At 36.8% G+C, this 17,594-nt stretch overlaps 1 protein-coding gene and 1 long non-coding RNA gene across 2 annotated transcripts; both read right to left on the reverse strand.

The window, feature by feature from the left end:
- Window positions 1-10,502: 10,502 nt before the first annotated feature.
- LOC142526129 (uncharacterized) lies at window positions 10,503-13,368 on the reverse strand. The gene is made up of 2 exons (XM_075630741.1): window positions 12,628-13,368; window positions 10,503-11,324 (listed from the first exon to the last, which is right to left on the reverse strand). Exons 1-2 carry the CDS (start codon window positions 13,165-13,167, stop codon window positions 10,653-10,655), a joined length of 1,212 nt encoding a protein of 403 aa, XP_075486856.1. The 5' UTR covers window positions 13,168-13,368; the 3' UTR covers window positions 10,503-10,652.
- Window positions 13,369-14,148: 780 nt separating this feature from the next.
- LOC142526873 (uncharacterized) lies at window positions 14,149-16,470 on the reverse strand. Its single transcript, XR_012815397.1, has 3 exons — window positions 16,067-16,470; window positions 15,757-15,990; window positions 14,149-14,202 (listed from the first exon to the last, which is right to left on the reverse strand). It is a non-coding gene; the product is annotated as an uncharacterized LOC142526873 (long non-coding RNA).
- Between the last annotated feature and the right edge of the window lie 1,124 nt (window positions 16,471-17,594).

Below are 17,594 nucleotides of genomic sequence, written 5' to 3' on the forward strand. Positions count from 1 at the left end.
CAGTTGTAGGCCTGGAATTACATCATTGAGGAACCATAAATATACAAAAACCACATACAAATGTAAAGCTAATAGACAAATCAATCATGACCTATCATGTGAACACAAATTTGTTTTGCTGAAGAAAATTTGAAGGGTTAAGCTTACAAGCCCACAAAAATTTGAAAGCATCATAGATACCCCACTGGGCTCCTGTGAAAGTTCCAATCATGACAATGCAAAGAGGAAGTCCTCCCGTAAAGAGACCCCACAGTCCAAGTTTCTTCGCATCCTAGGGAAATAAGAGATAAAGAGTAAGAGCACACTGCACATATACAAGAAAAAAAAGCAAAAAAGAAATACATGATGGTAAAATAGGCTACAAGCATCAACACTGAGGCATTGTTGAGGAAAGAAACGAGGTTGTGATATGAATCTGGTCGAGCTTGACGTGCTCAATCTTAGGAGGAGATCCAAACAGCTATGTTGTCAAGATCGTACAAACAACGAAGTTTCAAAGAATTCGGCATGCATAACAGTGAAATTGAGATACATTTCAATGTTATTAAATAGCTAAATGATTAAGAGGATGTGAAATCAAGACCCCGGACCCGAGAGCTCTGCGCAAGGGCGGTAAAACTTCGCGCCTGAGCGCGTGCCTGGCGCTAGGGCGGTAAAATATCGCGGCCGAACGCCACAATCACTGTTGAGTTCCAGAACACTCCGCGCCCAAGCGGTAAAATCTTATCGCCGAGCGCGCCCAGTCCAGAACACTCGGAGCCCCAGCGGTAGAATCTCGTGCTCGAGCGCGCCCACCTACGGAAAATTTGATTTTTACCTAGTTTATAGTTCAAAATATTTAGGTAACTAGATTTTAAAATCTTTTAGATTTGTAAACTATATATACACAAATTTTATCATTGTAAGAATGAACATCGAGTTTCAATATATTTTGTGAGTTTTTCTCTCAATTTCAAAGCTTGGCTTTGTATACATCTTTGTGTGTTTCTCAAATCAAACTTATCAAAGTTTAAAAACACTCCGCTCCTGAGCGGTAAAATCTAACCGCCCGAGTACACCCAGTCCAGAACACTCGGAGCCCGAGCAGTAGAATCTCGCGCCCAGCTGTGGAAGATTTGATTTTTACCTAGTTTAGAACCCAAGTTATTTTGGTAACTAGATTTTAAAATCTTTTAGAATTGTAAACAATATATACACGAATTTTATCATTGTAAGAATGAACATTGAGTTTTAATATATTCTGTGAGTTTTTCTTTCAATTTCAAAGCTTGACTTTGTATATATCTTTTTATGTTTGTCAAATCAAACTTATCAAGGATTAACATTTTGTGGAGTTTGTTGATTGTTCTTCACTCGGGTTGTCAAGACGAGTTCTTTGAAGGTTCGTTCAAGATTGATTGTTATCTTCATTAATATTTGTTGTTAAGTTCTTCGTAATTTAGAGGTAAATATTACAACAATTACTTGTTTCAAAAATATCGGGACAACACAATGTTCTTTGTTTCATCGAATCGAGGGCATGACTCTGTTTTCGAGTGTGTTTGCTTTTTGTGATTGATGAATCACATCATTTGATATCAGAGCTTTTGGTTCCTTTTGATTCAAGTAAGTTTATAATTTGTTATTATCAGATCTGTTTATTCTTTCGTTTTGTTTACAAATCTATTTGTTCTATCATTCTTCGTTGTTCGTAAATCTGTGATTCTTGAAATTTTTCAGAGTCATGATTTTATTTTTCGAGTTGCACAATCATCCTTGTGCAAATCCAAAAAAAAAACAAAACAAAACAAGTACCAAAAATTCAAAAATTTGTCATGTTTGGTTTCGAAATTTTGTTCTATTCTCTTGTGGGAGGCATATTCAAGTATCTCTCACAATGAAAAAAATATTTTCAAATTTCTTGTCTTACGCAATCCGTGTATGTCGATTTTCAAGTGTCGTGAAGTTTGAATTTGTGAATTTGATGCACACAAGCTATAGAGCCTAAAGTATACCCTACAAGTGAACTCTCAAAATCGAGTGAAATACTTGAAGGTGAGCGTTCATTTCTTGGAGTGACATACGAGGTTTTATAGTGAAGACAAAAAAAAAGAGTTGAGTGAATTTTCATTGGAGTGATTAGTGAGGATTCGTGGTGAGAAACTTTATTCTTTATTGTTTTCTATTGACCTTTTCTTCCAGGTATAATGTCTCACGATCGCCAATTTTAAACAATGTTAAGGGAGTTTGATAGAATGTGGGAGAAGGAGCTTAAGCCTCTACGTGGAAGGTATAGGCGGTGCGAGGAAGAGGAGACATATGATAGATAAGTTGGTGAGAATAGGCGAGGTAGAGAAGTTGATGTAAACAGAATGTGGCATGTGAATCGTGATGATGTAGGCGATGTAAAGAGAATAGTGGGTATAGAAGTCGGGAGGGGTATAGACTGAGTGGCATGAAGATGACAGTTCCATCTTTCAGTGGGGAAGACGATCCAAAGGCGTACCTTGAGTGAGAGGATGGGATGGAGTGTATATTCGAGAGCCGTGAGGATTATACCAAAGCAATGAAGGTAAAACAAGCTTGTATTGAGTTTACCGACTACGGTACTACTTGGTGGGATAAGTTAGTACTGGGTAGGAGACGATGTGGGCATGACCCTATAGTTACGTGGGATGAGATGAAAAGGGTGATGAGAAAGCAATTTGTTCCAAATCACGATAATAGGAGAGGTAGTAGGATATGAGCATGGCATGTATGATGACTCGTTGGCATCCACCTGGCGGTCCAATAGAAACGAGAAAATTGTGTGAAGGCCAATGGTTGAGTCGAGGCATGAAGCTACAATGCATGAACATCGAGGTGCATCTAAAACTTCTAGTCCTCATACTATTTATATTAAATGTTGTTAGTGTTTAGAAGTCGGTCATAGTATTAGTCAATGTACACGTGAGGAGATGGCAGTAATAAATCGTCAATTGAGCTTAAATCTCAAATGGAGGCTGATGTTGCGGTTGAACTTGAATTTCAAATTGAGTCTGAGGTTGTAGTTGAACTTGAATTTGAGGTTGTAGCTGGGAAAGTTGTTGATGATAATATTTCACTAGTTGATGAGTCGAATGATGTTAAACGATGTATAATGGAGGTTGAATCATTAGATGGAGGAGAAGTACTTAATTTGTCTACTATGGATGAAGGGAGTAGGCTATGAGCAATTATTTTACATAAATTTGTTGAGAAACAAAATATTTCATTTGTTCAATTGAATCCAAATGTTGTTCTTGAGGATCAATTGAATTTACTTGAAGTGAGTGAAAAATAATTTAAAAGGGCCGAAAGAAAGAGATGACAAATGAGTGAGATGTCCATCAAAATAAAAGAAGATGAGATGAGATAAAAAAAAAAAGAAAAATATCTTGAATGCCTAAAAGAGTGAGATAGATAGTTGCTTATTTGTATAAACCCTTCCATGTCCCTTTGTACAAAGTGGTTTATTCTCATTATGATAATATAGCCGATTTGATCCCGAGCATTGTTATTTCTTCATTGCGGGATTTTGGAGTTGTCATGACGAGGAGACAAATGAGTCTTGTTGAAGGGATAATCCAATGGTTTGAGCCGCAAGAATGCAAGAGCAATCGCGATGAGGTAATGTTAGTTGCCAACGCAACATCTGATAGGTATGATGTGCTTCCTTACCTTAATTCGTTGTTGTGTTGTATTCAATAATTTGGAGTGAGTGTAGAAAATGTGATGTCTAAAGGATCTAACTGTGAATTAATGATTTTGTCAAGGATTCATGGAGGTGAGAATGGTGAGGCATTGATTGAGTTAAGCTCATATGTTATTGATTTTGATTTCTCATAAACTTTCAAATTGATAGAACTTAGTCATGGTCATAAATTGTATGCTTTATGCTCAAACCTTTGTGATGTGTTAAATGATTGCATGCATAATACATATACTGTGTTCTATTTGCATGATTTAAATTTGGTTGGTGGTGGTTTTGAGATATTGTTGGTTGGAAATGATAATTACTTTGTTCATGATGAATATATGTTTAAATAGAATAAATTTGACATTATATATTCATTGCATGAATTACGTGATGGTTAAGCATATTCTAGTGGTTTGATAATTGAAATATTACATGAATATATGTGTTGGTTGTTGAGCGGAGTTGTGAATCATGCATTGTATTTAGGAAAATAGCATCTAGGCTAAATTATTATGTACTACATGAACTAATTCTTATTCCTAGTGAACCATGGTCGTACATTTGTATGAATTTTGTTATGCTGCTAACTATGTCTAAGAAAGGAGGAACTTAGTTTTTATGATGCTTAATGAGATATTATCATTATCATTTCATGACCCTTGTTATTATGTCTGGTGTAATTGATGATTGCATCGAGAGGGCAAACAAGGAATTGAGGTTCCAAAAAGTCATGGAACACACCGGTGACATGGCCTACAATCCAATATTGAAAGGTAAGCATGTTGATAATTTAATTCTTTTTATTACTAATGTGCTTTGTTTTTTCATACGTAGTCAAGATTTGAGGACAAATCTTTTTGAAGAAGGAGAGTATGATATGAATTTGGCCAGGCGTGACGTGCTGAATCTTGGAAGGAGATCTAGACAGCTGCGTTGTCAAGATCGTACAAGCAAATTCGAAGTTTCAAAGAATTCGACATGCATAGAAATTAAGTTGGGAGACATTTCAATGTTATTAAAGTGCTAAATGATGAAGAAGATGTCAAATCAAGAACCTGGACCCGAGAGCTCCGCGCTAGAGCGATAAAACTTTGCGGCCGAGCGCGTGCCTGGCGATAGGGCGGTAAAATATCACACCCGAGTGCCACAGTCACTGTAGAGTTCTAGAACACTCCGCGCCTGAGCGGTAAAATCTTACCGCCCGATCACGCCTAGTCCAGAACACTCGGCGCCCGAGTGGTAGAATCTCGTGCCCGAGCGCGCCCACCTGCGGAAGATTTAATTTTTACCTAGTTTAGAGTCCAAATTATTTGGGTAACTAGATTTTAAAATCTTTTGGATTTGTAAACATTATATACACTAACTTTATCATTGTAGGGATGAACATTGAGTTTTAATATATTTTGTGAGTTTTGGAACATTTCATGTTCGCAATCATGATTTTGATGTTAACAAAACTTGTTAATTTGTTTCTAATGAATTTACCTAAGTGCGCAGAAAGCTATCGAGCCTAATTTGAAGCTACCCAGACGCAAACTGAAAACACCAACTGATTGCCCAAACTGAACCAGTTCAACTGATATATCAAGACCAGTTCAATTGATTGTCCAGATGATAGGTAGTTCATCAGAAGAAATTTAGAATCTCGGCCAGCTAATGAAGAACTCAACTGATGAAGAGCCCAGCTAACCAGTTCAACTGAATCAGTGAAAGCAGTTCAGCTGACGAGCCAACTGATTTCACCACACAAGTTCAACTGATCAGTTCAGAACATCAGTTAGGAGCCGACCAGTTTGCAGAACACGACAAGCTTTTCTAAGTGGAATCCAGATGTGCGTAATAAGGAAAGCAATTGTCCAGTAAAAGGACAATATTGGATGTTGCAGCAGAGCTTAAAGTCAAGACGTTCCAGAATGACTGTCAGAAAGGACAAGTCGCAAACATCGAGGAACATATTCAACTGCAACAGACATATTTGATGAGTCTTGAGGCACGGCCTCGAAACCTCTATAAATACAAGATCAAAACCATCAACAAAAAAGTGTGTGAAGATCAGAAAAGAAGAGAAAAATAGGGCATGCCAACAGCTTAGTCTAGAAGAAAAATTCTCAGTGTATGAGAACACTTTCGTGTTGTATTCATAAATCAGTTCTCACACACTTACACACAATCACTCACATATACAAAAATTGAGCTTATTGAATAGCTGAGTGAGTCTTGCACAAAGACATTAAACTTGTAAGTGAAGTCCAAAAATAAGACGACGTAATCCAATTGCATACAAATCTAGGAAAAATAGAAAATAACTAATTAAATGATTTTTATTGCTTAAATTGATTATGTTTGATATGTTTATATGGTTTTAAAGTAGTTTTCTACTTGAATGCGTAAAACTGTATTTTTAAAGGTTATTCGACATGCGATCGAGGAACGGAGATCGAGTGTTGAAAAATAGAAAATATTTTTATTAAATAATTATTTTTAATTATTTAAATAAGGTTGATGCTTTTTGTTAATTTCGAAAATAAGGAGTTTTGAGGTGATTTTATACGCCGAGACGTAATTTTTATCGGTATTTGATTTTCAACGAAAATATGAACTTTTTGACAACTCGAATAATAATTTCAGGAACTTTCCTAAACGAAATATTTTTTTTTATGCATTAATGGTTTATTAGAGCCATTGTACCATGCTAATGGGCATAGGCTTGTACCATGCTAATGGCATATGCTTGCATACTAATGGGCTCAAAAATATAACGTTAGTGTGTGTTGTGTGTGTGCGTGAGTGTGTAAGTTTAGGGGGATAGTTTTTGCTTAATTAATTAATTAGGGGTTAAAGAATTGTTTAGTTAAATAATTAGGTATAAAATAATACTAATCTAATTATTTAACCACAAACAAATTTTTAATAAAAATCATTTTCAAGACTTAAAATTCCCCACTACTAAACGTAGAAATTTTTAAAAGTTAAAAATCTTAAAATCACCTAATAAATTAAATCAGGCTCTATAATGTTTAAAATTCCGTAAATCAATAAAAATACAATTTTCTTGGCATGAAATAAAATATCATATTTTCATAAATTGCTTAAATCGTCACAGTCTCTTTTCCCGATCCCGCATCGAATATTCGCCTGAAACATAAAACTCAAGAAAAATTTTAACGTGCATCACAATAACATGTAATAATTTAAAATCATGCAAATCATATATCATGCATGGTTAAAAATCATAATTCAATAAATAATTTTAACCATTTAATAAATGCAAGGGTTTACATGTACTGATTTTGGGTTCTACAGATATGTTTCCAAGCAAGTGACCCATGCATGTTGCACCTGATCAGACTAAATCACGGTATTGGGCTGACAGAGATGTCCATTGCCACATACATAAGATCCCCGGTCATGCTTTAACGGGTGGATTAGTCTCTGGTCATGCTTTACCGTTTCCCAATCCTGATCATAAGCCGGTCATGCTTTACCAGGGTGGAGTCGTGGAGAGGTCCCCGGACACGTTTTTCCAGCTTCCAAATCCGTTCATAATTGGTCAAAAGACAATTCGCAGACCTCAAAAACATAAAACATTTTCTTTGCACGTCGAACAACTAATACATTTTGCATGTCTGCCCAAGAAAAAATTTAATTTTTTTTTCCAGAAAGCTTGGCGCTCGGGCGGTAAAATCTTACCTCTCGGGCGTCGCCCACTTGGTTGGGCTTGAAAATCCTCAAAAAACACATTTTTACACAGTTCGAGCAGTCACACTAAAATGATCATAACTCATTCGTTTCTTGTCTAAAAATTACAGATTTACTATTAAATCGAAGATATTGAAAAGTACTATATTTTATATATTTAAAACTTTTCCAGAAACCCGACCAAAAATTCAAATGATTTGAAATGATAGAAAATTTGATTTTTGAGATCTAAAAATCGTTCCAAAATTGTTTCAAACATTTTTGCTCAAACTTTGCATAACATAAACGGATTTTTACCCAAAATATACATCAAAATATTTACTATGACATGATCAATGGGGAAAATGAAATAATATACATGCCTTTTTGACTAAAAGCTCGAAGATAACGAATACTGACGCGGTGGATTAATGGAAATGACCGGGAGAAGCTTACTACACGATTTTTGCTCGAAAAAAGGACGTGAAACTCCAAAAATTTGCATGGAAAAGGGGTGGCTAATGCTGAAATTCGAGAACCATAGATCTTTAAGAAAAAGAAAGAATGCCAAGTGTGTGTGTGAGTGTATAGAAACGTGTAGGGGTGTGTGTGTTGATTAAAGAGATAATTAGAGGTTAATTAGTTAAATGAAAATACTAATAACTAATTAACATGCTAATTAAAATACTATCCCCCACTAATTTACTAGCACCCCTTATTTTAAAAAATACACATGTGTCAAATTTTCAAGATTTAAAACCCTCAACTATTCAAATTAGTATTTTTGAAAAGTTTAAAATCCTAAAATCACCTAATAAATTAATGAGGCTTTAAAAAGCTTAAAATTTCATAAATCATTTAAAATATCAATTTTCTTGACTTGAAATAAAATACCACATTTTCATAAATCTTCTAAAACGTCGCCGGTCTCTTTGCTCGATTTCGTATAGAATATTCGCCTGAAACATAAAACTTAAAAAGACATTTTAACGTGCTTCAAATAAAAATATAATAATTTAAAATAATGCAAATCATAAATCATGCATCGTTAAAATTCATTTTAAAAATTAAATAAGTAAATTATTAAATAAAATGCATGTGTTTACGTGTACTGATTTTGGGCTCTACAATTTCTCCCCCACTTAAATAAATCTCGTCCTCAAAATTAAATCTTACCAAACAAGTCCGGGTAGCGACTTCTTATATCTGCTTCGGCCTCCCAAGTGACCTCCCCCATTGATTGATTCAGCCACTGGACTTTGACCAACTTGGTCACTTTGTTCTGAAGTCTCCGCTCTTGCCTGTCTAGAATTCGGACATGTCTTTCTTTATATGACAGATCTGGAGCAAGCTGCAACGGCTCATAACTCAAAATATGCGAAGGATTCGTCATATACTTCCTCAACATTGAAACATAGAACACATTGTGTGCTCCAGCCAGATTTGGCGGTAGAGCTACACGATAATCAAGTGTCTCAATTCTGTCAAGAATTTCGAATGGCCCTATGAATCTCAGACTCAGCTTGCCTCTCTTCCCAAACCTCATAACACCCTTCACGGATGAATATGTGATCTCCTACGGCAAATTCGAGATCCCTTCATCTCTTGTCAGCATAACTCTTTTGGCGACTCTGGGCGGTCTTCATCCTGTCTCGGATCTTGACCACCATGTCTGCAGTCTGCTGAACAATCTCTGGGCCAAGTTCTGATCTCTCACCGAGGGAATCGGCGATTTGCACTTCCTTCCATACAGTGCTTCGTAGGGAAGGGCCCCACAACATCCAGACCTCATTGATAAAAAAAGGCAAGATGTTCGGACTGGTTTCATCAATGAGGTCGGCCTATGGTGAAAATTGCCATGTCGCTGGCACCCTTACACATGATCAGACCACTCTGACAAAATTCGGATTCGTAGTTGGCTACCAAAAAATCCAGCCAACATTGATTTATGGGCTAGAATCATGGTCTAACATGGTTTCCACAACACCCTTCATGGATCTGATTAAGTATGTACTTGGCCTCTTCTCCGGACACGCACTTGAGCATTGAGCCTATATAAGACTGTCGGTACAAGGCTCTGCTTAGCACTACCAAACGAAAGGCTTGTTTCCTGATTTTCTGAGCCTGGCCGTGGTACTCGGGTAACCTAGTGGTCAAGATATATTCAAGCAGATGAGTTATCAATGTTTTTTTCTCGAAGAGCTTATGCCCCTATCATAGAGACAAGCTCGGTTTGCTGAATTAATTCTCGACCCTTCACCTCGGTTATAGAAGATGACTTTTTAGCCAAGGCATTGGCTTCCGTGTTCTTTTCTCTCGGAGTCTGTTCTCCTCTCTAATCATTGAAGCTTTCTGATAATTCTTCAATAGTCTTCAAGTATTTTATCAATCTCCCTCTCGAACTTCATAATATCCCTTCATCTACTGAATGACTAGCTGCGAGTTTAAATAAATGACAATCTGAGTTGCCCCTATTTCTCGAGCGACCAAAAGACAAACATAAGGCATGATGATAATTTAGTGAACAAACAATGAAAAATCACGCTTTTATAATAATAATTATAATAATAATAGATAATATATATAAATACAATGTATAAATGGTCCGACTTTGTGACATCAATTTATTTTTATAAAAATAACCTATATATTTAGATGATTAATGATTTTCATATAATTTAATCATAAATACGATATCTAATCCTAGTAACAACTTCACATATTATTTTTATAAATTATATATTTAATGTAACTGTATTATTGTTATCCAAATAATAATTAAAAATATAATAACATTTTATGAATCAACTCGATTTTATTAATATTTGAAAAAACTCGATTTATTAATTATCATAATTCATATAGATAATAGTTATATATACATATACATACATATATATATATATATATATATATATAGTTACCAGTCTATTTTTAACTTTAATAATCTCAACCTTTTATTTTCAAAATAATAATAATAATAATAATAATAATAATCTCAACTCAAATATTATTCATCCAAAACATGTATGGACATTGTATATTGATATCGAAGAAGAGCAAATGGTGTTTATATCCATGAGCTGTGTTTGTCCGAGGGGTGGTCAGTCAATTGAATTTTTACAAAGGCAGGCAGATTGATACCTCAATAATAGAAAGGAATATGAAAAGCTGCAAAGTAAAGCTACAAATCATATATAAGTGACTGTGAAAGAATCAAGACTCAAACAACTGGCATACAGCTAAAGATCAATGCTGGAAACAAATACGGATGGAGTCAAAGAAGCCTAAGATGCGATGTATCATTCAACCTCTTTATCTGCCAACCCAGTTTCCATGAATGTTGCAGCACCGTGACCGAAGAATCATCTATGCAAATCTTATCCATCGTTACTGGACTACACCCAAGCACCCCCATCACCAGACATTTGATTGGAATCGAGTGACTGAAAATCCCAATACAAGAATATCTCGTGCTCGTGCTCCTCACATGACTTAGGTCACCCATGAGCCCTCCTTGATTAATGGGGGGTTCTCGAGGGGACATCTCATCATCAGCCTCGTGATCTCCACTGGAACTCACAATTTGAAGCCTGCTTTTACCCGATTTCTTCCTTGGGAACCCCACTTGACGTAGGTGCCTCTGCTGAAGTGATTCCCAGTGTGCTGGATCGTAGTTGTCCATATTGTGATCTGGTTGGGAGAAATCAGATCCAAATTTGTAGTCCGGAAATGACGTGATCCTACCATTTAGGAACTGAACCATCCGGAATTCTACTTGTCTCAACGATTCTCCCGAGGGTGCTGAAAAATCAGGCTGAGTTCTCTCCATCAAGCTCACCATTTCAGGTGTGAAAATTTCTGACTTTTGACATCCTTCCCAGTGCCCTTGACTCATCTCCACAAGTGCATCTGAGGGTTGTATCTGTTCCTCTGAGAAATTCAACTCCTGCATATATTATTTTGTTCACCGATTAATATTTCTCATATGGGCTTCATTAACAAAAATTTAGTGACCAGAATCAAGAAGCAATGGTTGGTAAAACTTGTGAGCATTAATTGGGTTAACGTTACTGTAAAACCCAAAAGCATTTATTTCACCCACTTATGAGGCACTTGGTAATTGGCGATCCAACTTTTCCATGATAAGAAACAATCTTAGATATCAAGGTTTACATCCCCCGAAATTCTTGTCTTTGAACAAATTGTAGGCAACAAAAAGCACAATGACGAGGAATAGATATTCTAATGTCCTCTTATTGCAAGAAAGATTGCAATGAGCAGTTGCCAAGCCTTTACAGATCCAGAAAAGAGCTACAATCAGCAGCTTCTTCACACTTCGAATAGCTCAAAAACTCCACCGATCCCAAATTGATATACACACGATACCACAAATCAAGTTGAAGCATGTACAAATACATTTCACAGTTGCCAAGTCTTTACAGATCCAGAAAAGAGCTACAACCAGCAGCTTCTTCACACTTCGAATAGCTCAAAAACTCCACTGATCCCAAATTGATATACACACAATACCACAAATCAAGTTGAAGCATGTACAAATACATTTTAAAAAAGATGACAAGTATGATAATGCATGACATTTCAGTCAAATTTACCTGGATAAGATGTATTTAGTAAATTCCAGGGAAGTGTGATCCTGGTTTCAAAATGCACGGATTCTACAGCAAAAGACTAACGCTAGCTTTCAGAGCCATAACACCCTATTTCTATCATATCATCATTTCTGAGTACTTACTCAGAGGAAGTAGGACATCTTTTTAACAGTAATATCATAGCCACGCACAGGTAATTTCAGTAGAGCACGGACACCAGTAGGGAAACGTGAACTCTCCCCTATAATTTGGTTGAATGTTAAATGACATAAAAACTCCAAATCCCTTTCTTCACACAACGAAGAAAAAGCCTGAGCTATTTCCCAATGGCTGACTCCCACTGCAATAATTTGATAACTCATGTATGTATGTTATATTATTCACATTGAACAGACAAGAAACAAGTGCCATCCCAGCTGCTCAACCAGTCCAAAAGAATCACAGGTTACAAAGATAGTAGTGCTAAAGATTTTTCCACAAACATTTTTCAGAATTCAATTAGTTAAGTTCTCCAAGAAAAGAAAGATCCCATTTTGCCATAATTGATGAGATCAACACATGCAGTAGTGATCGCAGAAGTGGAAAGAAAAGCAACTTCATATTACCAGTTAGTGACGAGAGAAAGAGAGAGATTTGTACCTGGCAAACGGATAGCGCCGTGGCACGCACCCGATCGAGAGGCGAGGTATAAACGGCATTGAATCTAACTCCTTGAGATTTCAAAAAGACGGCAAGAGCTCTGGCCTGGCGTTTGCCGTTGGGGGTGAGGGCGGCATCAGGGCATCTCCCGGCAACCAAATCGGGCCTCAAAGTCATGTGGCACTCGCCATGGCAGATGAAATAGACGTCGGTGGTGAGATCGGAGCGGTGGAAGTTGGAATGTGGAGGTGGGCGAGGAGCGAGGACATTGTAAGGGTCCCAAATCTTGATGGAAGGAGCAATACGAGGGGTATTGTGAGTGGAGAGCTGAGGGGAAAGAGGGGAGGCGGAGGTGTGGAAGGGCAGCATTTCAGGCTCCTGTTGAAGGATTTTCTTGACAAGAGCTTCGTGGTCGATGGGTATTCTTCTTGTTGTTCTGGAGTCTTCGTCTTCTTCTTCGTCTTCCTCTTCGTCGTGCTGTGGTAGCTGTTCATCTTCAGAGGGTAACTGATGTGGAGGAGTAGACTGCGATGAGCCCATGTCCTGCTGACTTCTTGATTGTAATTGTTCATTAACCTTTTATGTTTCGATTCATGACAAGCTGGATCTCGTCTCATTTCCTACCGACCTGACCGGACCCGACCCGACCGAACGAAAGCATCTACCTATATATTATTGGCTTCATTTTTTTTTTCTCTTGTTTATGTTCTGCCTCGAGTAGAGTGCATGTCTAATTTTTACTTGTTACAATAACACCAGACCAATTTTCTAATCATCAAATAAGTATCTGTGATTTAAAAGATTCCACTGATCAACTATACTATCAGACTTTAGCTATTAGGCTTTTGAAAATGCAGCACTTTACGATCAGATTTGTTGATTACTAGAACATGTTGACATGGAATGCTAAACTTTGTATTTGCATTTATCAAATTCACGTATAGTGAAACTTGAACAATATACTAGGCAGCTCGTAGTGTATGTTGACTAGAATCAATCAAATATTTGTTTGCAATTTTGTGCATATTGATTCAACCTCAATCAAATCATCGAATTAAAATTTCAATATTACTCTTTATATATATACGATTCATATTCAACAAATATAAAATTATAATTTATCATCTTATCTGAAATTTAATCGATCAAATCAATATATTATTATTTATATATTGAATATTATTCCACTTCTTCAATGTATTAATTAGTTATACTATGTCGATCTTTTAATTTTCAAATATCATGATAATACTACTGCTGCGAGTCCAGCTCCAAATCAACTCATTGCCAATGTTACTACGTACTACCCAACCACAGCACACCACCACCAACAACGTTCTCTTCTCAATTCATCAACCGCTCGAGGGGGGTGTGTATGTCTGTCTCTGTGCCAAGGCACATTTATTTTCATTAGCCAATCATCTATCTTTCTGAACATGGATTAAATCTTATTCGGCAAGTTAAATGGATAACAAAAGTTTGTCTTGAACACAGCAGCAATGCCAGGAGGAGGTGGTCAGGACGTAAAGACAGAGTTCCGATTCAAAATCAACTTGATTATCGACCCAGGTAGTTCTGTGTGTCACGTCCCGAGACCGGGGTTAGTTGACACATGCGTTGTTTAACAACCACACAATTGAAAACAACAAGCCTCGTAGTACAGTATAAACCAAAAACCAGTTTACTACTCATAATCAATCAAAAGATTGTCTTTACCACGTAGATTCTTGAAATGATAAAAATAATATGCCGAAGCTTTTACAACTTACTAAGCCAAAACTAAAATAAACTTCTTGAATCATCTTATTATCAGCCCTAAAACTGGTCTTGTTCATCTTCCTCGATTTTTTTTTTCTGATTTATCTGGGGAGAGTAGAGTAAGGGGTGAGTGATATGGTCGTCACTCAGCAAGTGGGGGCCGTTCGAGCACAACATAAAAATATTTTCACAATTTTTGAAAATAACACATGAACATATCATGATTTTCATAACATATCATCATATTCATATCATAACAGCACTGCGATTTTTCCACCTTCTATGGTTTACTGATATCAGTCCCTAATTTTTAATCCTCTAAGGGGGCGAGGCCATAAAACGGTTCTATCCCACCGTGAAGGGCTATATGTTGGGATTCCCACCCATTTTCAGTGAATCCTCACAGTGCCAACACGTAAACGTACCAAAATCGCACAAAAAAACGTAGAAACAGAGTGAAGGTGCTCAACCGAAACTTTCGAAAACGAAATAATTCATACACAACATATTTTAACACAAGCCCACTTACCTTAGACCGGAAGAAAACGTGAAGAACTCGGAAACCAGAGAAGAATCATGCTTCGAAAACGCAACAAGCATATCTACGGAAAAATCAGACGCCTTGTAAAATTCCTTGCACCTTATTGAACCGTTGGATCGGGCTCAAATTTTACAGTACGTTCACAAGTACGTTAAATAAATTATGAACGGTGGAGATCGGGTTCGGAATGGTTTTAACCTGTTTATGCACGAAAAACCGTAGGTATGCTGTTTCTCGCCTAAAATCTGAGCAGTTTTCTTGCGAAGGCTATAAACAAAAAACTAATCGTTGGATTTTGCTGAAATTTAGATATGTTATTCAAAACATACGAAAGCATATTCTGAACGGTGGAGATCGGATTCCGAGCAGCCGAGCGAGAGAAACGAATTTCTGAACTTCGAAAAAGATTTGATGACTCGTGCAGAATTTTTGGAGAACAAAATTTCGAAAATTCTTGGGAGCACTTGTGAGAGCAAATTTCGAAAATTGCTTTCTAGAATGAGGGATGAAATTTTTGAAGGCTTAAGGGGTATTTATAGGTGCTGGGTGAGAATCCTACCATAAACCGATTGATTTTCCTTCCAAAATTTGGAGATGTCCCTTCCATAACTATTGATATACTTCTTTGTTGGGAAAAGCTGTCTTCCATGCAATATACTTTTCTAAATAGGTTGATATCCTTCCTAAATTTCGAAAATAATGTGATATTTTGTACTGAATTTCGATTACTATGTATTATTTATATTTTCGAATTTATTATACTCGAAAATAAATTCTTATAGATGTCTATATTTATTTAATTATATGCCCTAAAATTTGGGTTCTCACACTGTGTGTGATTGAGTGGTAGTTAAGTGATAGATGAAAATTGATGATTCTTTTGGTAGGCAATAGATGTTATGTAACAAGAAACTAGTATTTATTTACCCTTACAGATATAGAGAGGGTACATATATGTATAAAAAGATATACACCATCCAAAGTAGATAAGTCAACAGATGCCCATCTGGGCAGGCTCGCAGAATTCTCCCTCAAGAACATCACAAGCCTCACCTAGCAGCACCCTGTAATTGTAAAGAATGTATCAGTACATGAATGTATATATAGACTTTAAATGGATATAGATGTTAATGTTATTACGTCTTGTGATCAGTGGTGTAATCAACATACTCCTTATCAACTGCCTCGCGACCAAATATTATGTGGCGTTTTGGTTGCTTCCAGTTTGATTTCGGGATATACGTCCGCCACACAGTTATCTCCACCAATTGTTTCACAGGCTTCCGCAGGAAAGATCCTTCATATCAAGCAAGAAAGATTTGCAGAGACAACAAACAAAAACAGAAAGATAATTAATAATCTTACGATCGGAGAGCTGTAGTTGACTGCCAGAGCATTTAATGGTTTGATCGAAGCAAAGCAGGTTGGCTTGGGGAAGTGATTGGGGGCGAGCATTCTGGGAACATTGAGAGGGGATGATAGGGTTAAAGCTGCTGCCTGCTGCATTTTCGTTGGATGCTTGAATGATCAGTTTAACTGGGTCTCCAATTTAAATTCAAGAAGATATTTTTGGATAATAGGAGATTGGCTGTGTGAAACACAATACACATCACCCAATTTTTTCCCACCACTCCTAGATATTTATCTTCTATCTCGTTATCACCGAACAATACAAAAGCTATTGCCGCAAGGTTTTCTCTTTCTTAGCGACTAGTCTAAATAGATGTACGTATTCACACGAAATGAACTCTTGGGATGGAAGAGAATAACATTGGAAAGAAAAAAAGTGTGAACAAAATATGCGTGCGATGGGAAAAAAATAGTAAACAAAAGTTGTCGCACAACAAATCGCCTAATCTAATTGCAATTCGAATGCCATGCAAAAAAATCATCATTGTAATGTTACAAAAAATAGGCAATGATCTAGGTGGAAGGCTATGCAAGCTAACAAGAGTTCTAGTTCATTGGAATTTGCCTTTCAAGAAGTCTGTATCTTCTTCTTCTTCCGGTTCTGGAGGAGTACACAGTTTTGGTAGGAAGATGCAACAATGTGGCCACTGCGGATGCAACCAATGGATGAAGAAATGTCGAAAGGTGACATGTGAGGTGGAGGCTCAATGCCAAGGTCTTATAGTAGAAAACATCCTGAACCACGATGCAACAGAAAGATTTTCCCGCTCAAGGTTCCCGTCTTGGAAGGACATCGCAATGATCTCAGCAATGCCCATGAGTCCATGGCAAGTTTTTGGCTTAAACCAATAACAAGCTGAGAAGGAAACCGAGAGAATCATTCCGTATAATTTTATTTTATATGCTATTCCTACACATGTATTAATTGACATTGGGGCATCGCATTCATTCATAGCATCAATATTTGTTAAGAAGTATAAACTACCATACGTGTCATTAGATGTTTTAATGTCGATGTCTACACCTATGAGACAAGAGATTTTAGCTAAGCGACTAATAGTAGATAGTTAGTTAGAGTTTGAAGGAATACACTTGTATGTCAATTCGATGATATTGGGCATGGAAGATTTCGATTGTATTATGGGAATAGATCTATTGACTAAGTATAATGCGACCGTAGATTGTATGTCAATTAGTGACGGTTATAAGTATAACCGTCACTACTAGCGACGGATTTTCCAATAATCGTCGCAAACTT

This window comes from Primulina tabacum, chromosome 1 (assembly GCF_025594145.1).
Source record: "Primulina tabacum isolate GXHZ01 chromosome 1, ASM2559414v2, whole genome shotgun sequence".
NCBI lineage: Eukaryota > Viridiplantae > Streptophyta > Magnoliopsida > Lamiales > Gesneriaceae > Primulina > Primulina tabacum.